The sequence below is a fragment of the Molothrus aeneus genome, chromosome 5 (genome assembly GCF_037042795.1).
Source record: "Molothrus aeneus isolate 106 chromosome 5, BPBGC_Maene_1.0, whole genome shotgun sequence".
Taxonomy (NCBI): domain Eukaryota; kingdom Metazoa; phylum Chordata; class Aves; order Passeriformes; family Icteridae; genus Molothrus; species Molothrus aeneus.
The window spans coordinates 5,683,127-5,709,054 of NC_089650.1; the positions used below are offsets into that span (position 1 = coordinate 5,683,127).

The 25,928-nt window shown below is 50.2% G+C and overlaps 1 protein-coding gene across 1 annotated transcript in view; it reads right to left on the minus strand.

Moving 5' to 3' along the window:
* WNT5B (Wnt family member 5B) overlaps nt 1–18,069 on the minus strand; it is a 68,522-nt gene extending 50,453 nt beyond the window's left edge. The window contains exon 1 of the mRNA XM_066550635.1: nt 18,051–18,069. Within this exon, the coding sequence (XP_066406732.1) occupies nt 18,051–18,056 (6 nt within the window). The 5' untranslated portion in view covers nt 18,057–18,069. The remainder of the gene's footprint in view (nt 1–18,050) is intronic.
* Nucleotides 18,070–25,928: the final 7,859 nt, after the last annotated feature.

Sequence of the window (25,928 nt, forward strand, 5' to 3'; positions counted from 1 at the left end):
TCAAAAGCTGGAACAGAGCAGCCAAAGGATCTGCGCTCATCTACATGGCAAAAGGCTCAGCTCAGCACAGGTGACAGGGACTCACAGCAGCCCTGGCCACTACCAGCACAGACACAGCCATGGGAACACCATAGGTCAAATAGGGAGCCACTTCTGAAGCAAATCCCCCACCAATCCCACCACCCCTGCAAGTGGTTTGCAACTTTAAGCAGCCTTAGAGCTTGCCAATAGGATTCTCTCTGGAAGAAACTGCACAGCAGACCATGCTTGAGGAGGATACTCTGTGCATTCTCCACATCCATGGGATCAGATAAAAACTAGTCCAAAATAACACTCCCCCAACCCCACAGTGTTCTTGCATGGGTGCCAGGTTTTCAGCACCACCTGAGCCCCCTCCAGGTCTGCTCCTCCCAGCCCACTCTGCCACAGCCACCAAGAACTGGGACTCTGCTGCCCAAAAACTAGAATGCAGAGGTACAGCAGTATCCAGTCATTTGGGATATCTGCTTTTGAGCACCATCTGCTGGATATTACAACTCTTAATCCCCTCCAGGCCAGAGGTGCTGGGAGACCACCTGTGATCATCCAGCAAGATGCTGGGGTGTGGAAGCACGGAGCCTGTCCCAGGCACCCCTGGGATGCCCTGGCATACAATGTGCCAGCGTACTGTGTGAGGGCACCACAGTGGACAAATCAGTGTCTGCTGAAAACAATCAGAGCCCAAAGAGACACACACCACCAAGAAAGGTCAAACCCAGCATCAGCCTTCCTTCCCCACACGACCGAGCAGCTTACAACTCACTGAATCTGAATGAAACACTCTGCTGAAAAAAGATGCCTATGCGAACACCTAAAATGTACTGTTCCCCAAGAGGATGGAGCTGCACAGGCTCTGATGATGTAACATTTCCTCCTGCAGCTCCAACCTGCAGAGGTCACCTGTCCACCACAACGCTGGAGCAGACGACTGGCAAAGAGCAACTGAGACAGGCGAGACAAGATGGGCAATTGTCACCTTGAATCTGCAGTCCATGAGGAAAAAAAAAACCCAGCAGCCTCATATCCTACATTTCAGCCTTCAGGCGATTAGGAAGTTGTGGCCACCTCTGATCCCAGTAATCATTCAATGCAGATATGTTCTGGAATGCAAGGCTTAGGCAGTGACTCCTCTAAGCCAGTGTCCACTGTCAGGTGTCTCCCAGGAAGACACTGGAGGTTTATAGGGCCAGGAGGAGCTTTTAACTGGCTACAGTGGGAGAAGGAAGCCCCACACACCTTCTAAATGAGATAGAATAAAATTAATAAACTGTGTGCAATATTTTTATCCATATATCTAATCCTTTCTGCATTCTACTATGTTCTCAGTCTCAATTATTTATGTGCTGTAACAAAAAAATAAGCTTCACGTGTGTCAGATGTTTAATTTAAATTTCCTTGGAAATCTTGTATTACATAAAAGTATACACAGGAATGCCTGGTTTACTTCTCTGTACTTCTAAGTTTATATACTTCTGTCATGTTGCTTTTTATTACTCTTCACCCTAATGAAGGATGCATAGCCTCTTTCAGTCTTTCCACACCTCTAGGCATTTTCATCACCTTGTTCTGTTAAATATTTGTAGCAGGGTGATCAGAAATGAACGCATGATGTTTAAGACTGGATTCCCAGAGAATCTCTTGTAGGGTGATCAGAAATGAACGCATGATATTTTATTTTTAAGAGCCAGAGAATTGCTTGCCTTTCCACCAAGGAGATCCCACACATCCCCAGTGCCAGCAGGCTCCTCCTCAGCCAAAGCCAGGGGAGAAAGGGAGGAAGCAGGGCTTGTTTCACCCTTCCACACTGCAGAATTCACAACTACTGGAGCAGTTCTGTGCTCCCAGCCCATGCCAGCCAGCCTCGGCCGTGGTAAGGCAGCAAAAAGGCATTAACCCTGCTCCCTGCTAGGAAACAAAGTCTTCCACTCATTCCCGAGGAAAGTTAAAGGTGCTCGTTTCTGAGGGACTTGTGGGGTGGGCAGACACAGCACAGCTCTCCCAAGATAGCTCAGAAATAACCTGGGAGGATCCCAGATGAAGGCTGGGTGTCTTCTTACATCTGTCTGGTTTCCGAGATGGAGTGTAAACAGTGGCACATTAGCTCGGATTAATTACAGGCTGCCGATGTTTTGCTTTCATGTAGCGAGCTCTGGGAACATAACACCGCAGATAATTAAATAGTGCCTGCCATCAAAGGGCTCCAAACCACCCAGCAGAGCAGGCAGGCTGCTCAGGCAGGGCTGCTGGGGTGGCACACGGCAGCAGCTTTTAGCAGGACACAGGAACACAGCACGCTTGTTTAGGAAATGGGAGATTTCTACTGAAACTACAGAAGGAATTATCACGTGTTTTACATTAAATACTGTACAGTCAGACCTGGGCAGGATTAGCATCAGTGCCAGGACGATCCATTTACAAAGTTTTATGTCCCATGAGAAATATAACTTCTCCCATCATAAAACTCCCTGCCTTTTTTTTTTTTTTTTTGCCCTGGAACAATAGCTCATTAATGACTGAATAATAATTTAAAAAAAAGTTATGCCACCCTTTGTTTTCTGCAGGGTGAGAAAAAGTAGAGAAAAACTCATGGGAGTGGAGTGAATTTTCTGTGTCACCACATCCCCTCCTTCTCCAGCTCCTTCCACACACACCACTGCCCATTGGTTATGTGGGATTTTGTGCCAGGCTCGCCAGGGTAGCAGTGTCAATATGGGATGGATGACCAAACCTTCCTTCTCTTGTGCCATATCCCATCTGGGTTACCACATCCCCACTAATTTCCTTTTCTGTCCCTGCTTTTTCCAGGCTCAAAGCTGCTTTTCTGCTCTTGCCCCATCCCCTTGAATCAATGCCCACCGAGGTCAGGGAAGACCATGGCCAGCTGGGATGGCTGAATTAATTGCTCCCCAAACCTGCAGCCCTGAACCCATCTGATATTCTCTTAAAGGCACCAAAATGAGGAGTCCATGTGGAGGCTGAAGGGACAGCAGGGGTTGCCAGGACAGAGCTGTATGCTCTCACTTGGAACGAGGGGCAGAACTAGTGGAGGGTGCAGGTTTTTCCTGCCCTCCACCTCACACTGCCTTGCAGAGAGGACTGGGAACCTGCAGTTCAGGTACCCAGCACCCCAAGATCAGCTGCCCTTTGCAGGCAGGATCTAAGGAAATTAACATACTGAAATACACACCACATCCCTTTAGCATTCCCAGAGTAACTCAGAAACTCCAGCTTGAGCATCAACAGCACTACTGAAGGGCAAAAAGCTAGCACTGTCCTCATGAGCCCAGCACTATCACTGGGGGTTTCACACAGCCTGCCCTCTGTGCAGGGACAGTGACTGATTCAGCAAATTTCACCCTCCCCAGACTTCAGGCAAGGCCACAGATGCTCTCCAAAACCCACTTGGGCTGCAGCCTGCCCACTGACACGGGACAGCCAGAAAGCCTGGCCAGGAGCAGATCCACAGCAATGACAGCCACAGGGAAAAGGGCTTGAGGAGAAAGTAGGAGAGGAGAAAACTTCACACAGGAGCAACGCTGATTTTTGAATGGTTAATTGCATGTTTTTGTGGTTTAGTTAATAACCTGAAGTGAGACACACTGCCATGCTGCCTCCTCACCTAACAGAGGCATCTTTTTGACACATCGTGCAGACTGCCATTGTCACATAATGGATGAATAAAAGCCATGAATATTAAAAGCCATGAATATTAAAAGCCATGAATATTAAGTCTGCACCCACAGCATTTGAAACAGCAGCTGGAACACACTGTAAGGCACCAAGCAATAAAGTACAAGAAACTCAAGGAGATTGAAAGCTACCAAACTTCTACAATATCTGCCAGTATTGATCAATTACTTACCCCCTTCCTATGAACCATGGACAGCCAAAAAGCAGGACCAGACACAGAGCCCACAAAGGAAGCTGGGGAGGAGCACTTCTCTGCTCTCTCACACTCCTGAGTAACAGAGAGGATAAACTACACCTGGTTTAATGGCAATTGTAATCATTTGCACTCTCAGCTGCCCACAGCTATCAGTGCCCAGGTAAAGCCCACTAAGGAAAGGAGCCAATCAGGCTTAACACAAGTCACAGAGGCTGGGTTAACCCCATAAACCTCAGTTCCCAGCCCTCACCCTCACAACTGAACCCTCCACATTAAATCTGGAAGCTTTTATTGCCATTAGCATGAAGTGCATGGCCCAGAGCCTTTGGATCTCACTTTAGACCGGGACCCCGGTGTGCCACGAGTTCTCTGCCAGCAAAGCTGGGTGGCTTTGGTCTGCAACACGTGGCTTGTGCTGCAGGAATATTCAGGGGCCCCAATGTGCTAGGCACTACACAGGCAGAAATTAATTCCCATAGTTACTGTCCTCCTAGATAAATGTAAAATCTTATACTGAAGAGTTTTCTCACCTCCTTTTTCAGCAAGACAATCATACAGCAGTACTGGCATTCCTCTCACTTACAGTGGCATAAGGGAGAAGACTGAAAAACATATTGAGCTGCCAGAGATGTGACAGCAGCGTGTCAGATGTGCAGGCAGGTGACCCTGGAGAGCTCATGGAGAAAGAGCAGGGGTTTCCACCCACTCGTTTGCCAGACTGTGTCCCCCAGAGCCCCAGCAGATTTATGTCACCACTGCAGCTACAACGCCCTGCTGCTCTTATTTAGATGTGGCAGAGAAAACAGTGAGCTCAGGTGGGCTGTGTCCACCCCTTGGCACACCCCAGGAATATCCTCCTTTCTCCTGAAATCACTCCCACTGCACTCGCAGAAACAGCAGGGGAAGACAAGCCAAAAAGCAGAACTAGAAACTGCAAAACCCAAGCCCTCTTTAGTCACCAAGCTGCATCTGTTGCTCACACATTTTGTGGAAGGATACATGTCTGCTCCACCAGCAGTGAGAGCCCAAGGTCTCCAGCTGTCACTGTGCTGCCAGCACTGGGGCTCTGATATATTTAGAGTCCACAGCATCACACCAGCTCCTCTGCTCATTAAGCCATGATATTTGAGCTATGACTTTCATTGCTGCTTTCAAGGTAATCTATCTGAACAACCTCTCACACTGTAAATCTGGTTGCTGAGCAAGAAAAATATGGTTGCCCCAACGTGACAAAGTCACTGCAACGAGCTTGGCTTTTTTTTTTTAGAGAGCAGGTTTCATGTCTGTCTTGCAAGGACAAACTCCTGATCAAGACTAAAAATCTGGGTGAGACAAGTGACCAATGCATCTGACCCAAGGCTGAAAATAAAAGCTGGCTTCCCACCTTAGTTTCCAAGTAAACTCCACCAAGTGACGCGGCACCCCATACTGCATTTCACAGGCAGTACAGATATATTTAGCCCAGCATGCCCCTCCCAAGGCACAGCGTGGGGCACAACTGGCTGAGCAGAATCCAGGCAGGACACAGGGAAACAAACCAGGCAAACCATCCTCTCCTAGTCAGTAGCATGGCTCTTGTTCACTTGCTTCGTTCAACATAAACAAAGAAATAAAGCCCCAAAACAAGGAAACCTCGCAAGAGGAGTTTTATTTTCAGGTCAGGCAGCAAATCCAACAGCTGTAATTATGCCCTGGAAATTTAGCAGTTTAACTTATTTGTGTTGTTGGGTGTTCTTTGCATTTCCATCTGAGAGTCAGACAAAAGCAGCATCTACCCTTTCCCCAGAAGCTTGTGAGAGAAAATGGTGCAAACACCACACAAGCATCAGTCCATGTGAACATGGAATCTCCTTCATGGATGTGAAACAAGGAAAACCAGCTACCTGAACACTTGGGTGCCTGAAGGAGCACACTGCCTGCTTTTGGGATCTAGAAAAGTGCCCGAGGGAGAGGAATTTCAGTGGTTTATAGACAACTAAATTGCAAATGTCTTGGTGTATTTCAGAAGACACCTCCCCTGCAAGATGCTTCCAGGGGATCACCCCAGGGCTGTGGGAGGCTTAGAAAATAAATGTAGCTTTAGGAAGCTGAGTTTTTGCCCTCAGGGCCCTGGGAAGTGATCTCCTCCTCAGCCTCCATCAAATCAAGATAACAAACAAGCCAAATTATTGTGATTAGAATGACAGAAGGCAGTAGCTGCTCAGAAGCATCCACCAGGCAGGGTTTTGGCACCAGCTGGTTGTACAAGGTGATGAACCAGAGATGTTTCCAGCCAGAAAGCTACATGAGGGCTGTCTGCCTTCTCCAGAAGGGCTCTCTGCCACACAGGACCACGGGGCATCTTCCTGGCTTCCATGTGGGGCAATCTCCTGGCCTCAGCTGGAGAAATTAACACACTGAAGTCTTAGGCATAAAAGACTTCTCAAATCAGGAAGATGATCCATTGCATACTGGAAATGAATCAAGAAATCACAGCAAAACATAAAAGTTGTGTGAACAGGAGTATCCTGTCAAGACCCCTGGCTGCAGCTTTGCCTAACAGGGCTGGCTTTAGTTCAAGTCTCTGGGAAACTCTCACTCCAAAGGATGAACCTTCAGCTCCGAGCTGGCCCAAGCAGAGTGCGATTCCTTAAGGAGCCCTCAGCGCAAAACACAAAACCACTTCTCTTATCATCTTCCTCATCCCCAAAAGGGAGGCAAGGTGGAGTCAGGGAAGATTTGTGGCCATGATAAGACTTTAATGTCTGAGTAACACTCCAAGCACAGAGACTTTTTGATTCCTCAGCCTTGCACTACCTCACCCTCTCCTGTGATGATTTAAGGGGCCGAGTGGAGTGGCTGTCTCCTAGACTTTCCCTCCTTCCCCCTAAAGTGTGCTCTCTTCAGGCCTTAGAGCCATGTCCTTCCCTCAGCCAAGAGAGGCCAAGCACAGCTTTTTGCTCATGTTATTGCTGCCCCAGACAGCCAGGAGAGGAGATTATTATTTAAAGATGTGCAGAGTGAGACTGGGATATGATTGTAGTTACTGACCTCTGGGCACCCTACAGCAGAGACCACAATGTGCTGAGATGTGAATAACCCTCCTCCTGCAGGAGAGCTGAAGAAACCTCTTTTTCTTATCAGGCTTTTTAAGAAGCAATAAAAGATTTTTCTCTAATTAGAGGCTGAAATATTGTTTTTCAAAACTCTTGCAAGTAATTCCTACCCTACGGGTTGTGCATGTGTCACTGACAATGTCTATTACCCAAACACAGAGGAATGACAGGCATAGCTTCTTATCCTTGACTGGGTGAGTGCAATGCCTGGAACCAAATTTAGGATGCAAATATTTGAAGTTAAGATTCAAAATTCAGGTCTCTTCAGTAGTTCCTGCTCTAGCACGCTACCACTGTATCTATACTGAAAATCACTTGTTAAAGTACAAAGAGCACAGTAAGCTCTTCAAACACAATCAAACACCACTCTTCCTCTAAATACTGGCCAAAAAGGTTAAAATACTCACCTAGCTCATCACTGTTCCAGTGATGTAATGTTTGTAACAGTCCTGCCATACACACGAGAGGCTTCTGTGAGAACCAGGCTTTTCTCCTGCAAGAACAAATCTCCCCCTCGTTTGGATTAATTGATTTCACACATAGTTGTTTATGTGTGTGGCCTCCCTTGATTTTCTGAGCTCTCCTCACTCCAAACAAAACAGCTTAGGGATGTAGATGGAGCCAACTGCATCTGGGAAGAGGGGAGATAACACCTCAAAGCCAGACAGAAAAGGACATTTCTTGCTTCAGAGGCTTTTCTCTGGATGACACTTTGAGGCAGCCTGACAAAAGCATGCTTGTGGGGAACACCATAAAACTGCTTCAGAGGCACACTGCACAGAGCCCGGCAGGAAAAACCTCCCCACAATGGTGGGAAGGGGCAGAAGGAACTTCTGAGGGGAAAGATATATGGCAAGCTGTGAGACTGCAAACAATAGATGAACCAGAAACTGTCTTAAATTTTAAGACATCCTGATTTCATAGACCAGCTTGTAGCTAGACTGGGAGAGCACCAGGATCCTCATTTGTGCATGGAACATGTAGCAGGCAGCTGGGCAGAGCACTACCAAACGCTGGTTCAGAAGGAAAATTTATCTTTGGAAAGAAATCTGGGTATTAATTTGAAAGCACAACACAGAGCAAGAAAGATTAACTGCCCTCAGCCTCTCCAGCCATGTGGATACACCACAGGTTCAATCTGCACTGAATTACAAGTCATCACTGACAGAGTACTGAAGTAGCCAGCCAGCAAAACCAGTGGAAATACACTTTTGTGGAGAGAGAATACAATCTCAGTTCCCCAAGAAAGGCTGGATTTCAGCATTTGCCTGCATCCCAAATAGGGATGAAAGGTCAAAACATTACACTATTTCATAGTATGAACAATTCCAAATGCTCTTGATTTGAAAATGCAGGGGTGGGAAGGAAGATATTATTGATAGAAACAAAACATTCAAAATGTTTTACCAGAATTTTCTCTGTCTACCAGCACTGTACAAATGTATGGGACCTGGAATCCTGTCTTCCATTTTCATCCCTGCTGTGCAAAAAATAAACCAAAACCAAAAAGATGTGGACAGGCTGGAGAGGGTCCAGAGAAGGGCCACAAAGATGGCAAAAGGAGTGGGAAGGCTGCCAGTGAGGAGAGGCTGAGAGAAGAGGGCCTTGAGAAAAGAAGGCTTAGGGGAGATCTTATCACCATCTTCCAGTATTTAAACAGTGGCTCCAAAGAAAATGGAGACTCCCTTCTTACAAGGAGCCACATGGAAAAGATACAGGGTAATGGGTTACTCCTGGGGACATTCCAACTGGACAGAAATGGAAAATTTCACACAATGGAAACAATCAGCCTTTGGAATAATCTCCCTCGGGAAATGGTGGATTCCCCAACATTGGACACCTTCAGGATTCGCTGGACACTGTGCTGGGCCGTCTTGTTCAGACTGTGCTTTTGCCAAGAAGGGCTGGATCAGATGATCCTTTATGTCCCTTCCAACCTGTTATTCTGTGATTCTGTGAAAATGAAATGGTGATCCAAAAGGAGAGATTTTGGGTGTTGACGTGAAATTTAAACTCTTGTTCTGGATATCAACATAAAATGACATTTAAATGTCAATTGGAAACAGAAATCATTAGGTTTTGAAACATCACTACAGAAAAGCATGTTTTTCTTCTGGAAATTTCAATTTAGATCAAACCACGTTTTCTTCTGGGAGCTTTCTTTCATTTTACCAGCTCTGTGTTTGTTTGTTGTGCTGCTTGAGGATTGGATATTGGCTCCAGGCATATGGATGTCTGCACTGAGGTTATCCACACTGGGGACACACTGGAGATTCCTTACAGAAGTCCAGGAACACACTGGCACCCAGACTTTCTCAGGAACCTGAATTGTTACAGAGTAATTCGCTGTTTTAATTTAGGGAAACGGTCCAAGGTGTCAGATGAGTAAAAAACAGAAACTGACTTTGCACACAAAGGAGGAGTGGGGTCTGCAGATACTTCTGGATGCCCTCCAAAGCATCTCCTCTCCATCAGCACACAAGATTACACATCTCTCTCCAAAGGCTGGCTTTGCAAAACCTTGGAGAGGAAAAGGCACGTGGGCCTCTGGAAGCACTAAACCACCTCTAAAAACTCATTACTTATTTAATATTATTCCTATACAGAAACAAACCCTACAAACAAAACCTAACTCCAACCTCAGTAATCCACAAGATCTCTGTGCAGACACCTTTAGGCAGATGAGCTACTATGAGCACCTTCTGCCCTGTGCAGGAACCACCATCCAAAGGCTGCTGTGGAAGCAGGGACAAGGACAGAAAGCAGCATTTCCCTAACACCTGCTGCTTCACACCCATGGGACAAGGGCACAGCACAATTTACAGGGACTAGTCACAGATGCAAAGCCTCAGATTGCCACTCATCGGGACAGTCTGGCAGATCCAGCCAGCACAATGCTGAGGTATGCCAAGAGAAAGCCTTGCCAAGGCAGGAGTGACAGGACCAGGAGATGAATTTGATGTGATGATGCTGGTGTTGAAAGCCAAAAGCTTCTGTACATGTGGACAGAGCAGCTGAAGGGAAAAGTAAAATGTATTTAGGTGGAGTCACAACTGTTGACTGAGCAAACCAGCAGCATTTGCCTGAAACCAAATGGAGAACAGATTATGTTCAAGCAACTCTGGAGCTTCTAACATCAGACCAGCACCTGCAAGCTGATGGACTTTCTGAATGTCACTCTACAATTGGGGAATGGGTGTTGAGTTTAGGAAGCTATGACCACCCCATGGCAGCCTCTGACACCTGTCCCAAGGTGTCAATGAGCCACAATTTCCACAGGACTGAAGCCTATCCCTGGCTGTGGACAAAGGTTTTCAGCTTTGTGAAGATCACCACCTGTTTTATCAGCTGGGAAGTAAGAGGATAATATTTCTTGCTGCCTCAGGGAGGTGCAGGAATTGGAAGAGGTAACCAGCAAAGTTTTCCATGCCTGCTCTGAGGCATCCTGTGATGGCCAGCTTCCATCTGCCCAGCTGGGGATGGACTGCATGAAGCACCAGGTCTGCCAACTCAGACCTCACCCAGGTTCACCAAAAGCAACAGCAAACTGACAGAACTTTCTCTCTAATGTATTTAAAACACATTTCCTAGTTCAGCCTTGTCCATAAGCTAAAGTAAGGCTTAGGTAGCACAGACTAACCGTGTCTAAACTTAACTGCTATTCCTATTGCTTCTAGCTTGGTTTTATGCTTGACTTGAAAGCATTACCTGGTCTCTCTAAGCAGTGTCTGGTCCAGACTTTCAAGGTTACCCCACTAAAAGTTTTTTAGTTCAAAAAAAAGGGGAAAAAATAAATATACACACTCCTGCCAACACCCCAGTGTCAGCTGTGCTGACAAAGATGCCTCCATGGTCACAGCTGTGCCCACAGAAAATGCTGTGGCTCCCCTTCTTTCACAGGCTGTGGCACAGACACAGTCTAACACAAGCAGCCAAACTCAGACAGTAAATTGTTCCTGGTGTGTGAGTCTGACCTAATTGGCACCATTTTCCTGGAAGATGAAGAAGTTTTACGTGTCTTGTCGATAAAAGTTTGGGTTGTTACCTGCAATGGGGTTTTATGCCACTGGGGTGCAGCTGTTGTTGTGCAGAAATACAGAGCTTACATCTTCTCAGCATGCTGTGGAGGAGAGCTTTTGAGCCTTCCAGCAGGCTCCTTGGAAAACAGCAGAGATGCTGAAAGAGCCTCTGAAGCTTCAGTAAAAACTGAACAAAGCCAGTGCTGCACTTACCAGGCTTTCCCAGCTGAAAAACCTCCTTGCCATTCATAAAAAAATTATTACAAGTTCATTTTGAACATTGGCAAAACTCCCAAACAGCTAGTTAAGAATAGGTGGAAATGGGGAATAGTTAAAAAAAAACAGAAGAGAAATCAGGACAGGTAATTGGTCATAATTCACAGGAGCACTCATTCCACTCTACCTGCACCCCAGGCTGTGAAATCTCCACAGGTGGAATAACAGCAGCCACCCACAAGGCCGCAGATGTTGCTGTGAAACCTGGTTTGTGCACACCACACATGGGAGCAGGAGCTGACATTTTGGTCTAAAACCAGAAACTTCCACTGCATTGTAAAGAATAATGGGTCTACCCCATACATATCTGCATCATCTCAGCGTAAGACTGTAAAGCTTCGGTTAGTTTTCAGAGATGCAAAACTGGGCAAAATTGACAGTGACAGGAAAATTGACAGGACACTACAAACCTTCCCAGCTGTGACACAGAAATTATTATGGCAAAATATTTGCTAAACAAAAACCTGACATGCTGCCAGGACCAGTATTTACAGTAATTATTAACAAATCTGAGCCACAGAATATAATAAAGGAACCTGCAGAATTGCTCAAGCTGTAAAAACAGAGGAGGGGAAAAAAAGGAACTTAATTTGCCTTTGTACAGTATCAATTTTTTATGATTGGAGACAATTTCGAAGTACTCAGGAACACCTCAGGGAGTAATGAACCTGACAGTCACAAAATTATTTTTTCTGAAAAATGTTCCATTAATGAAGACATGCTTGGGCTCATATGTCTCTCTCGACACTCTGTGATACATAACAAAGCTCAGAAAGGTTTTCCAGCTAGGCAAAGGGAGATTCTCATTTAATTTGCTTTACAGCTCCAACTTGTCCATAACAGAGGTGCTACAATGCTTCAGGACTCAGTTAAACAATGGCAGCAAACCAGCCAAAAAGCTAAATACAGAAGAACTGGAAAAGGAAGACAAATTTAGAGAGACCACTGAAATATTAGTATTCCTGTGACTTTTGTTAACCCTCTGTCCTTAATGATGGACAAAAACAAATCCAAAACACATGTTCCACCCAGTCACTTAAGGCTCCCTCACCTCCAACCCAGATGGGAGAGCTTACAGAAAATGTATTTTCCCTCAAATCCTTCAATGTGTGCTCACAAATCTCTCTCTCTATACAAAGACAAAATGTTGCTCTGCTTTTCCTCCCCTAAGACAAAAACTATCAAACCCTTTGAGCCTTTCCCACGAGCTGCTACTTAAAACCATAAATTAATCAAAACCAAGAGCTCTTTACCCATCCCTGCACGCAACAGTGCCATGAGCTCTCTGGCCACACACCCATTCCCAGGAAAATTCACTCATTTGAGTGGTACATTCTGCATTAATTCATCTCATTCTGTTTTGCTCCAGAGGCTGAGATGAAGCTTTGCAAAATGAACTAGTCACTTTGAATAATCAAGGCCAGACTACTCAAGAATGCCCGAGTATCCGAAATAGCTGAACCTCAGGGAAAAACGGGACCTTTGACAGCATTTAGAGCTGGATACCCCAAATCACCAGTCCTGACAGCCCTGGCCTGCATTACCTTTGCTCTGAATATGTGAGTATTAAACCCCAGGCCACCGGGTTAGCTCAAAGAGGGGCAGAGGAGGCCAGGACTCAAACCACCTCTCTCATGTGGCAGACCACAGCATTAGCTGCAGGCATGCCTGGAAAGAGAGAGCAGTCAGGGGTCTCTTGCAGGGTTTTATGCAGGACACAAATGGTTTGATCCTGATGGTTTTATTTAGATGGAGAAGGCTGCCAGGTTGGGCTGTATTTACTGTCCCAAACTCTAAAATCCTAAAGAAAGTGAATTCTATCCAGCCTGACAGATACAGAAGCACTCCCTTTCCTCTGCTCGTCCCTCTCTCCAGCTCCTGTGAAGATGAGGGGCTCATCACTCACTTCTCAAACAAACTAAAAGCCAGCTTGGGGAAGCCCAGCTCTGAACAAAGTGCAATAAGGAAGACGCCTCTGCAGGGAAGCACCTACTGCTTCCCCAGTGCTGGATGCCTATGGGAGCAGAAAGAGGCACTGTCCCTTCAGAGCTGGCCAGGGAGCAACTCAGCATGCCTGGTCTCTCTGGGAGCAACCACAGCCAGGGAGGAAAACTGTGGGCTACAGTGGGACAAGGGGAGATTTCCTGAAGCCCGCTGCAGAATAAACACTCAGAGATGAGAGGACAAGGGACCCTCCAGTCCTGAGGGCTGTGCAACCAGATTTAAAAATAAAACCTAGGAGAGGGAGAACTGGCTTGCCCAGGACCTTGAAAGAGCCAGCATCCACTGAGAAGAGGGAGCAAGCAGCAAACCACGAGCCCGAGGCAGCCAGGAAACGCGGCAGCAGCAGCCAGACCCACAGCCCAGCCACAAGAGAACAGGTCGGCTTAGGAGGGATGGAGCTGGCTGGGGAGTTAAATTTAGACAGGTAAACATTCCGAGGGGAAGAGATGGGGTTCACACAAGCCTCATGTTTGCCACTGCCAGCCCCTGGGGACAGCCCTTCAAAGAACTGCTCGGGGGCTCAGGCACCTCGGAGCGGGGCTGTCGGGGCCAGTGGGTTGGGAGCACACAACTCTGTGGGGCATCTTTACCCCAGCATTTGCTCCAGGCATCCTCCTGCCTGGCAGCATCCCCAGAAAGCAGGAAAGCTGTTGAGAGAAGCATGGAGGACACTGCAGCACAAGGAAAGGTGCAAATCCTGAGTACACAGGGTACAAAGGGACCTTGCAAAGGAAACGTACCAGGGAAAACCCAACCAGCAATATGGCTGTGGCCATTTTGTGTCAGAGCCTTTTTGAGCTCCCTTTCAGAGGGAAAAAAAGAGCAAAAAAGCCAAAACCTAGGAGTTAGTCTTGCAAACTCAGCCAGCCTCTAGAGCTTGAGTTATCCAGACTGTGTGAAGTGGAGGAGACACACAGCATTCCCTGCTCTGCTCTGCCCTGCCCTGCCTGCAGCCCTGAGGCAAGATGTGAGAGCTCCCAGCCTGTTCCATAGCTCCAAGGAGAAGGGAAGGATCCCCACAGGCATCCCAGCCTGTTTCACAGCTCCAAGGAGAAGGGAAGGATCCCCACAGGCATCCCAGCCTGTTTCACAGCTCCAAGGAGAAGGGAAGGATCCCCACAAGCACACACACCACAGCCACTGCAGTGGGCTGCCAGCAGCAGTGCAGTTCCAAGGCAGGGAGAGCATCCCCACCCTGGGGAGCTGCTGTGCCAGGAGTGAGCATCTGCCCCAGGGACCCCCAGCTCCACCTCTCACAGGGCAGGGCAAGGCCTGCCTGAGCTCTGTCAAGTCCTAAGGCAAAGCCTGCAAGGGGGTGGTGGATCACAGGCTCTGGTCTCACCTGTAATTCCGCCCATATGGCCTCAGCCAGTTGTCTCTTGAGCCCAAGAACTTGCACTTTGGTAGAATGTCCCTTCCAAAGAGACATCCCCCTCTCTACTGGGAGATTTTAAGAGGTGGAGAAGCAAATGCTGCCTTTGGTTTGTTCTGAAGGTGGATCACCCTGCTGTTAAAAACACTGCCTGGTTCTAACAGAGCCTCAATGCCCAACCACATGCCTTAAGTCCCCTTGAATTAGAAAGCTCTCCAAGCACCAGCTCCTTTCAGAGCTGCTGAAAGCAGTCAGGTATCCCACCATGCTACATCTTCATGTTCTTTCTCAAATGCTACACAGGTCCTCATTCCTTAAATCTCCCATTAGAGAAGGATTTTTTTGGTCCAGGAAAAATTCCCCTGAGCCCCCTCTGCGCTGCCTTCAGTTTTAATAAAGTCTGTGTGCCTTCTCCCAGGAAGTGAAGATCTCTTTCTATGCAAAAGTGGGATCAAATCACAGACTGCCCTGCATGCCTTGGCTGTCCATATTCTAATTTTACAAGTACTGTGTTTAAAAGTCTCTCTGAAATGCTCAGTGTGTGTGTGTGTGTGTGTGCATGTGTGTCCAATTTATTTGGAAATGATGAAATGGTTTTCACTCGAACTTTGATCAGCTGCTAGGAAAAAAAAAGATCTTATGAATAGAAACAATTTATATTCATTTAAATGAGCAATCATGCAGTTTTCAGAAAAGAGCTATTTCCCTGTGTGCCTTGAAACCCAAACCCAACAACTTCAGGACAAAAGACTCGAGATGTGAAGCAGTCCAGAAACAAAGGGGCCTACTGGGCTAGAGAAAGGGACAAATAGCTTAAAGGTAACTTTAAATTTCACAGTATTTGATCTTTTCCTAAAAGAACAAGCTCCTGGAGACTTTGCTATACAAGAATGTTCATTTTTCTTTAAAACACAGGCTCTCTGACTTTCTAGACCCAGCTCTTTCCAAATTTCAATTTTTTTTCAACTGATGTAATGAACTCTGGCAGATTGGGAGGGAAAGGGCTGAGAAAGAAGACTTCTCAGGGCTGGGAGCCTGCAGCCACAACTTCAGTTTCAGCTCTCCTAAACTGAGATCAGTCACATGTGGAAGGGCATTTTCAATGTCCATGCACCAGAGACAAGGGAAAGGACACAGGGGGCTGCTGACAGCTCCTGAGAGGAGAGGGGTGCCAACACTGCAGGAGCCTGGGAGGGGCTCCTTTCCAAAGGGAAGGGATCTGCTGCAGACACTCCTGGGCACAGAAATGAATGAGACACGGAGCCTGTGAGCAGAGGAAACCCAAGGCTGGAATGGGGCCAGCTCACTTCCCCAGCTCTGCCTCCTGACCCGCACTGGCAGCTCATCCTCATGCTGCTCTCCTCACAGACTCAGCTATTTTCTTTAAAGAAGGATAAAACCCCAAGTAGTTGGGCTAGCTTCTCTGCACACGTGGCAACTCATTCCATGCCCTGCATGTTTGGGGTGAAAAACATTCCACCTGAATTCTTGCAGAGCCCAAACTTTCCCTTGGCTAAACCCAGGTGTCCATGCACAGGACACTGGTTTAAGAGGAGTCTGTCTCTCTCCTGCCAACCTTGAGAAAGCCTATCTCTTTCTCTTTTGGGAAGAAGAACGTGGTTCTTCTTCCTAGCTTGGTTCTCCATGTGCAACTGCACCTGACAGAAGACAGGCACCTGCAGGTGAAAGTGCCACCATCAGAAAAAGTGGTTCCTTCAACTCATGTGTTGATGCCCAGCAGCAAAGGTGGGAAGGAAGGGCCATGACAGGCTCACACCTGAGCTCTGGTGTGGTGAGGGGAAGGTTTGGGACACTCTGGAGATGTGCATGCACCCCGCAGGCTCCAAACGGACAGACGGACAAAAATGAGTGTAGAGACAGACCTTGAGTGTGCCCGATGCTGTGTGGGCACAAAATCTCTCAAAAAGGGCACCAAGAAAGAGCCCCCAAGACCTAGGCAGATAAACAAGAATTGATGCACACAGTCCTCAGGTGCAGGTGAGTGGAGCAGAGCAGACTGCAGTGGAATTGTGCAGGTGCACACAAGGAACACCACGCACAGGCACCCAAGGTTTTGGCTATGAAGAAATTGAAGTAAGAGCTTAAGTGCCAGCATATGTGTAAGAAAAAGCTCTGTCACAAAAAACCCCAACCCCAAAGGTGAACAGGTGAGTATGAGGGTGCAGGCAGCAGGGCAAGAGTGATGATGATGATGATGATGATGATGATGATGCACTGTAGGACAGGCAGGAATGCATTAAGAGATAGGTGAAAGTTGGATAGAGATGCTTACAGGGACACTCACCTAATGGCAGAGGAAAATTATCAAAAACATGGGGCAATAAAGTGCATCAGAGCACACAAAAATATGTTTGGGGAAGTTGTTTTACCCACACCACTAAGGGAAGTATTACACCACAATTCCCAGAAGAAAAACCAAGTTTCACAAAAGAGCACGTCTGTCACAGACATAACTGGGATGCTCATGCCCTGGTCCTGTGAAACCAGGCACATTTTCACTTCTCCTTTGTGCTTCCGAGAGCACAAGGACCCTTTTCCACACCACATGCCATGGCTTGTGCTGGCACATGCAGCCACACCACGGGTGAGAAGGACCCTGTGAGCGCTCACAGGAAAGCCGCTGTGCTCATACCCAGGGAAAGAATCCTCCTCTGACAGTAAAACAGTAAAATCCCTGTGCACACACTACGGTCCACCTCACTGGAGTAACATCTGTTTTGTGAACTCATGTCTGTCATGCCTGAGGAACATCTGTTTCACCAGCACAGCGTCTGCCACCCCGGAGGAGCATCCCTCGCGTCCCTGCACCATCCCTCACACCGGGGCTGGCCCCTCACACCGGGGCTGGCCCCTCACACCCCGGCAGCGCCTCTCACGACACCGCGGGTCTCTCCCACCGCACTAACGCCACCAAGGCCACCCCGCAATCGGCCCCAGCCCCGCGCTCCGCTGGCCCCTCGGCTGGCCCGGGGGCTGCTGCCCGGCGGCGGCTCGGCCCCGACGGCCCCAGCCCGCGCTAGGGGCCGGCAGCCGCGGGGGCTCCGCTCCGGGCCGCCCGATCCCCGCAGGCCCCGCTCCGCCCCGGGCCGGGGGCGCCTCCCGGGGTCGGCGGCAAAGCGCGGACGCGTCTCCCGGGCTGGGAGAAGCGGCAGAACCCCCGGTACCGCCCGCGTCGCCTCCCGCCCCTTCGGGGGCCGCGCAGGGAGGCGTCCGGCCCCGGGACGAGCCGAGCCCGGGGGTCCGCGGCGCCCGGCGCGGCCGAACCCCTCCCGGCCCCCGGCCTCCTCCTCCTCCCGCCGCCGCCGCCCTCCTGCCGCCGGGCCGGGGCCGCCTCCTACCTGCATCTCCCGGGCGCCGCCGGCGGCAGCGGCAGGTGAGCGGGCGCCCGCGGCGGGCACGGGGCTCCGCGTCCCGCTCGGCGGCGTCGCGGCGGCCGGAGACCGCGAGGGGACGCACCTGCCCCGGGGGCCGCCGCCCCGTCGCCGCGCCGGGCCGAGCCCCCCGCCGGCTGCGTGAGGGGAGCGGGGGGACGCTGCCGGCGCTGCCCTCCCCGTGCCCGCGGCGGCGCTGGGCTCCGGCAGCGGCGGCACCGAGCGCGACTCCCGGCCGAAGTTGGCGGCAGTGGCGAGTGCCGGGCCCGGGAGGTGCCGGCGGATCCCGGGGGCTCCGGCCGCCTCCGCCCCGCCTCCCCCCGCCCCGCACCGCCCCCCGCGCCCTGCGCCCGCCCCGCCGCGGGCACCGCCGCCGCCGCCGCCGCCGCCGCCGGGATGGGGCTCGCTGGGGGGGCCCGGGCGGCTTCCCCGGCCGGGGCGGGCGGGGGCTGAGCTGCGGGGCCGCTGCCGTCGAGGGGGCCGTGCTGGGGAGCGAGGGAGCAGCGGGGACGGAACGCGGCGGTGCCGTGCGCTGGAGGCCACCGGGCTGGCTCCTTCCCCCGGCCCCCGCAGGGACACTCGGGTGTCGCTCGCTCCCAGCGCATCCCCGCCGTGCTCCCTCCCTGGCTGCCCGGCCCCGCTGCGGAGAGCTCCGTGCCCGCCGCTTGTCGCTGTGGCGGTCACGGGCGCTCCGCTCATGGGGCTCCCGGCCCGGGACACAAACGTGCTGGGAGCCAAAACCCCTCCGGTGCGGGCAGCAGGTTCCTGGCCCCCGCCAGCGGAGGGCTTCTGACCTGGTGACCCACTGCTTCATCCCAGCAGGGATTTTTGGCATCTGTCTCCCAGTGCGGGTGGGCGGCTGGGTTGCAGTGAAGGTGCGAATGAGGCAGAGCCCGGCTCGGGGATGCTGTTGAAATAGACTGGCAAAGTTTGGCAGAGGAGACAGAGCATGAAGCTCTTGATGGGGCTGGCGCTCAACAGGCACATCCATCCCTTGCGTGCAACACCAGGAATCACACTGGGGGCTGTCCCCCACCCTCCTTCCCATAAAACTTCACAGATTCGCAGCCAGATCCCGTTCTCACTTTTCCTGGCAGAAGCAGGAGTAACTGCAGAGGCATTAGCAGGATCACTGTAAATTTATGTTGGTGTAGCTGCGAGCGGTGCCCGCTCCCGGGGCTGCTGGGCAGCTCCGTGCACGGAGACAGGATTTGCATGCCTGGTCTCCGAGCTTGGTGGCAGCTGTGCAGCGGCCAGAAGCTACACTTGTTGTGTCCAGGTCCCCATCTCTGGGCCCCACATCGTCAGGCATCCAAAGTCCCCACACAGCAGGAGCTGCAGAGCCTCATACGCAGTGCAAAGAGTACCTTGCTGCTCCTACACGTACACAGACTCACACATGTAAGGATCCAATTGGAATTACATCAGGGAGGCATTTGGCCCCCTGGAATTCCTCAAATTTGTACTGGCTTGGGACAAAATGCAGCTTGAGACACACACTGACACAAGCATCTTGTTTCAGACAGCTCTGAGCATCCATTTGGGTTCAGGGTGGAAATACACGAGCATTTTTAGAGGAGCAGGTAAGTGTCTGAGTACAGGCTGCACACTGCAAGTAATTGAAGGCTCCAACTGTCTTAATTTATGACCAACTGCACCAGTGTTTCCCATCACTGCAGTCATTAATGATACTTTCTTTTAATGGGAATAGGAGATAGAGGAGGTACAGCTAGAGGTAAATAGTAACCCAGTGTTTGTGGCAGGAAATAAGGAGCCATTGTCCTCAGTGCTGTCTAACTAGAAAGATAATAGTTGGCACAGCAAATGCCAACTAATTAGAGGGCAAAGGAAGTCTTGAAAATGCAGCTGGCTGCAGGAACTTTGAGGTGCCAGCTTTTTTGCTCAGAGGTAAAGCCTGTTTACCACATGGGCTGCTGTTCCCTGCTTGTCTGTCGAACTTCCAGCTTGCACAGGGAGGCTGCACAGAGGAGAGGCAGGGTGCTGCTTTGGGGACCTGAAGATGTGGAGTGTAACAGAACAGAAGCTTGGTAACAAGTTGCTTGGTCTGTAGAGTAATGTGCTTTTCCACTTTTGGTGCTACAAGGGACGGCTGGCCACAACAGGTCAGCAGGCCAGAGACCCTCATCCATCCTCACAGGAATCCTCTGTGGGGCTGGCACTGCTTCACACCCCGGGATGGTGCCTTACACCAGGGTCAGAGGGAGCAGACAGGGAAGGCAGAGCCACTGGACCCCCAGCAGATGTGGTTGGGCAGCACTGGATATGTGTTCCTTAAAACCTTCAGCTATGGCCATGAGGATCATTCCAAAAAGAATAATCCACAGGTTATTGAAATACCATTCTGGCCTCAGCACAGTCCATGAGGAAGATGGGAATTCCTGCAGCTTTAATCCATCCTTGGCGCCTCCATTCCTGCTGTGGTGGGATGAGAAGGGCCATTGGAGATAGATCCATGTGTGTCAGGGTGTGCTGGGTGCCAGGAAGGGCAGGAGGGACAGCTGGGCTGTGCATCCCCAGAACTGGGTGGGAGCGATTTCCCAGCTCACCACTTAGGGGGCTTGAGAAGAGGTGAAGTGTCCTGAGAAACGAGGAACCAGCAGAAACGAGGTGCATGGCCCATCTCAGAGGTCTGTGTCTCACCTTGGCAGTGCTGCCACTGCTGAGGACAAAAAACCCCACAGAATGAGTTGGTCGTGGTGCTGGTGTGGGTGGTGACAGGAGACCAGTTGTTTTACCTTACTGTGTCCTCTCTGCTGAAATGTCTTTGTTTTCTTCCTTCTTTTATCCTAGTCTCCCCCACAAGGTCACTTTATCCTCCATCAAAAAAAGCTTGCACAAAACAGCTTAACCCATGCAGCCCCCTGGACAGCACAAGCTGTTTTATTTCCCTTCATCTCACTGGAACATTCCTATGGCTCCAATTTTCCTCATCCACCTCCTTCTCTTCTACTACATCTCGTGTCTGTCCCCTCCTGGTCTCTGCTATCTGTGAGCAGGAAGAGGGTGGGAAGTGCTCCAGCTATTTGAGATGTGGAAATCCTAAGCTCACTCTGCAGAGGAGAAGAGCAATTTAAAATGTATTAAGGAATGTAAATCCCTCTCAGTTAAGGGCAGGACCCTGCAGAATATGCAGAGAACAGGAGACCTTATCACTAGAAACTCAGCCGTGTGGCTCCAGCTTCTCTTAAAGCAGGTGTAGCCCAATCTGTGGTGCCCATAAGCTCTGATCTCTTGGGAAGTTTCTTCCATCCCTGTTGGACCTGCACAATCATCTTCCCCCTGGTCAGCCAATCCTGCATCCAGGATGGAGCTGAGGCAGAGATGATGCCTATCCTGGGACAGCTTTCAAGGAGAAGGAATGTTCACTGTGCTTCTTTCATTGACACGGATCTTTTTTTTGTCCTTTACCACTGGCCCCTGGTGGGGGCAATCCCTCTGGTGGGATTACTACCAGTAGTAGAAGCAAGTGAAAGGAAGTGGATTTGTGAGGAACTGGACACGTTTCCAGCAGAGAGATTGTTATGAGTCCAGGTGGAATTCACGGAATAAAAATCTGGAAATGGAAAAAAAAAAATGAATCTTGAGCTCCTGCCAAAGGAGAGCTCATTCCAGACAAGCTACCTGATCTGACCTGCCTTGCAGGTGTGAAAACCTTCATTGACCCACCCCCACATTCTCTACCTGCCCTTGCAAACCCCAGAGGAAAGCAGCACCTCATTCCCAGGCGCTGCCCTCGTGGGAAGCAGCCAGTTTCCTTGGGGCGTAGAGCTCACGACCTGAGAATCTGTGGCACTCCACAAAAGGAAATATAGGCTAAACATCTGAAACATTTTCTAATGTTGACGTCTTTGAGATGATGGAATTGTCTCCCCAGGGACACGTGGATGCTCCACTCCTTGAGTCAGAGGGGCAGGACCCGACAGTGCAGGGGAGGGGAGAGGTATTGTTGGGAACCTCACTGCTCCTGGGCCAGGGAGAGACAGCAAAGGGGGGAGAGGAAATGAATTAGATGACTTGAATCATTTCCAGCTCTAATTGCTATGATTTTGCAGTAGTTTTCCCAGCCCCAAGTATAACATTAACCATCAAAGCACGACTCCACTCACGGTCAATTAAACCAGGATTCATCTGGCTTGACATCACCAAGAAAAATCCATCCTGGACTCAGGGACACCCCGCTGAGAAAAGACAGGAGCCAGGCTGGGGCTGGTCACTAGTAATCCTGTGGGATAGGCAGAGGCTGATGCCTTTAGAGGTGGACATCTCCTGTTTTTGTTTTTGTTCCCTTCCCTTCTGCCAGCACAGGACACAAAGGGAATGCAGCAACTGTGTGATGTGCAAACACCTTTCCTCACCTGAGTGATGCACTAGTAGGGTCCCAGGGGTTGATCTCTCCACCTGGATGGTCCTGCTGGCTGGGGGACTGCTCCAGAGGTCAGATGAAGACAGACAGCCTGCAATGCTGGCTGACATGTGCAGCCCTGCCAGAGCCAGGCTACCTCTCCACATTCAGTGGCTACACTTTGCCCTCTGTCCAGTTTGCCCCTGCCCTCCTGGTCCTCCAACACGCAGAGCTGGGAACCCATCAGGGGATTCAGTGTCTGGAGCTGCATTCCTGAATGGTCCACGGGGTGGAGAGCAGGCCAGGGAATGGCTCTCCCACTGCAGCTCTCCTCCATACTCTTCCTCCACAGTCCTGGTGCAAAGGGGTGAGCCAAGCCATTTACTGGGTTTAGAAAACCAAGAGATGAGTAACAAGAAGCCCTTGTGAAGACTCTGGGGTTTAAAGGACCCAGCAGTGACTGACCTGGGCTGCTGTGGGGTGAAGCCCTGTCTTGCCTGTCCCCATGAATGCTGGTAGCAAGGCTGGGGAGAGCACAGGGAGTTCAGGTCTCCTCATTTAGCCCTTTAATCATTAGACAGGCACTCCCAGCAGCAGGTTCTGTGGGCTGGCTGAGTTAAAGTGTAACTGCCCCCTCGGCGGCCCCCGCCAGGATCCCTGGCTCCAGGGACCAGGGCAGCACCAGCCTCCCCCCGGGTGCCACCAGCCCTCACCGCGGGCTGGCAGGGACAGCCCGAGCACAGGCATGCATAGGGCCCTCCTAGGTTCTGTTCCACGGAGCTGGGAGAGCTCCCCCATCCCTCCCTCCTGTGGACAGATAAGCATCACCTGTCCCAGGACACTGCTGGGCAAGGGGACCGGAGATGGCCCTGGGGCAGCCCGGGCTCCCAAGCCTTGCCACAGCTCCATGGTGTGGGGAGGCACAGGGCCATGGCCATAGCCAGACAGTGAGGTAATCTGCCCCTGAACTTCCCTCCTCTCGGACCAAGGCCCTCAGCCTCTTCTACTTGGCTTAAACCCCGAGGTGAAGAGTTGTACATCCTTTCCAAAATCTTTATCGGCATGAATGATGAAAACTCTGGGTATTCTTACTGTCTGTGAGAATGGCTGATCCTGTCCTAAACTCTTCCTTCTTGGCCTCCCCTGCTTCCTGTGGTAACGAGCTCTGCAGTGCAATTAAACCTGGGCTGTGCTGGTAACTGGGACACAGCTCTGTGTGTGTGTGTGTGCAGAGAGGTGACAGTGCCCCCCTGCCTGCCCCCAGCCCCAGGGCACAGCCAGAGCTGGGGCTGGCACCGAGGGCCCCCCTCCGTGCCTGACTGCCAGGGAGTGATGAAACCCAAACTCCTCCCTGCCCCGCTCAGAAGGGAAGGGCTGCCCTTCTGAAGTCCCACAAATCTGGCAAGAAGATGTCTCCCAACAGCTGACCATCCCCAGGTGGTTTTGGGGAAAGCACACACAAGGCTCTAGATAGGATCTGTCAGAGATAGATGAACCCCAGCATCCCTTTCTCCTGTTCCCTTCCCTTCCCTTGAAATTTCCTTGAAATTTCCTTTCCTTTCCTTGAAATTTCATTTCCTTGAAATTTCCTTTCCTTGAAATTTCCTTTCCTTGAAATTTCCTTCTTCCCTTGCTCAAACAATTTCCATAATTTTTTCCTTTGAAAGGTAGGCAGGCCTCTGGCTGATGAGAGGGAAGGGGATGATTCTCCTGATAACAGCTGGGATTTTTACCACACAGCAACTTCAGCTAAAGGAGGAAACAAACACAGTTCAGACATTGCATCCAGCTTTCCCATGGAGCATGGAGATGCTTGGGGTCCTGTGGAGGTTTGTGGAGGGCAGAACCCCACAAACCCCAAACCCCAAACCTGGGGTGAGAGCCACTCCCTGGGCTTGCCTGGTGCCTCTGCGTCCCTGCTGGCTTGGGCACTCCCGGCTGCAGGGCCAGCCTGGCACCCTGATGGCCCTGGGGACACACAGGTGACGCAGCTGGCTCTGGGGAGGGTGCCACATTCTCTGTGGCCTGGCAGGTGGAAGGGAAGGAAATGAAATGTGCTGAGACACCAAGCCAGGAGGGTGCGACCAGTGCCACCAGTGCCACCAGGCAGCTGGGCTGGATGAGCTGGGAGCATCACTGTGCAGAGCAGGACAGTGTTAAGAGGTGTCAGGACTGATTGTGAGGCTCCAGAGGGAGGATGAGGGCAGGGAGATCTGGGGTGTAATGTGTCTGCCAGGGCTGTGATTGCTGCTGCTGCTGCTGCTGCCTGGGAGGGATGTCACACAGCCTGGACAGGCACTATTTACAGCTAGTGAAGCCACAGCACATTTCCTGGTTTTATTTCTGGGTCCCACAAATCCCAGGGACAAACTGGAGAGTGTCAGCGAGGCTCTGCAGCTCCTGGCTGGGCTGCTCTCAGGTCCTCCTGCAAACCAGCCAGGTGACAATAAAGCCTTTGTATGAAAACCACTGTGTTTTGTAGGCTCCAGAGTGCCCTTTGATGACAAATGCCTTTGCTTAATAGTCTCACCTTCACAGTGAGAGCTGAAGGGAACACAAATATAATCCCTGGATACTGAAGCTTCTAAATAAATGAATAAAGAGAAAAATAGCATGGGTAATATATGGGCTTACACAAACACCAGCACTAAAGGAGGCAGAGGTGGAAACTACGATAACCAAAGCACCAGTGCAGTCACAGGACACAAAGAAGGAAGAAGCCACATGGCAATAGATGTTTTTCTAAGGCACTCAGGTGTTGCCATGAACATGGTCCTGGGGCTGTGCATGGACACTGATGCTCCCATGGCACAAGCAGCCCTTGGCACATCTCAAGGGCTTGTTCATGGAAAAAGTGTGTGTGTGTGTGTGTCTGTATGTATTTACACATGCAAGAAACTAAAGATGTAGACACCAATGAGTTCCAGCTCAGAATCCTGTCATGTACTCTTGCAAAGGTAAAATTAAAAACATCAGAGTTCCCCCATGTAATTTAAGTGCAATTGTGTATGCATTCTGTATTTTCTGTGGTTGACATCCTGAAGTGATGACTTGGAATTTTCAGCTCGAGACATGGATTTTCCAGGATGGGCACAGCACCTACCTGCTAACACCACTTGTGGCATCTGAAGTTACAGCAAATCACTAAATGTTTCATCACATCCTGGGACTGTAATTATACACACCTGCAAAAAACCAGAGAAAAACTCCCCAAAAATCCCAAAGCAAAAAAATCCCCAAACCCAGAGAAGCCCACAAAAATGGAAGGCACCATGATTCATGCCCAAAATGTATTTGCTCATGTGCTTAATATCTTGTTTTTCACTCGGGGGATTCCTGTCTCATCTCAGCTTCCAAAGGTGTTGTCTGGGAGGATCTTTTTTGTGGATTTGATTCTTGTTTCTGAGCATTTGCTGTTCACTGAAGCTAGATTTTTCTATGTTTCCCTCCAGCATTCAGAGCTGGAATTCTCTTTTTTGGGT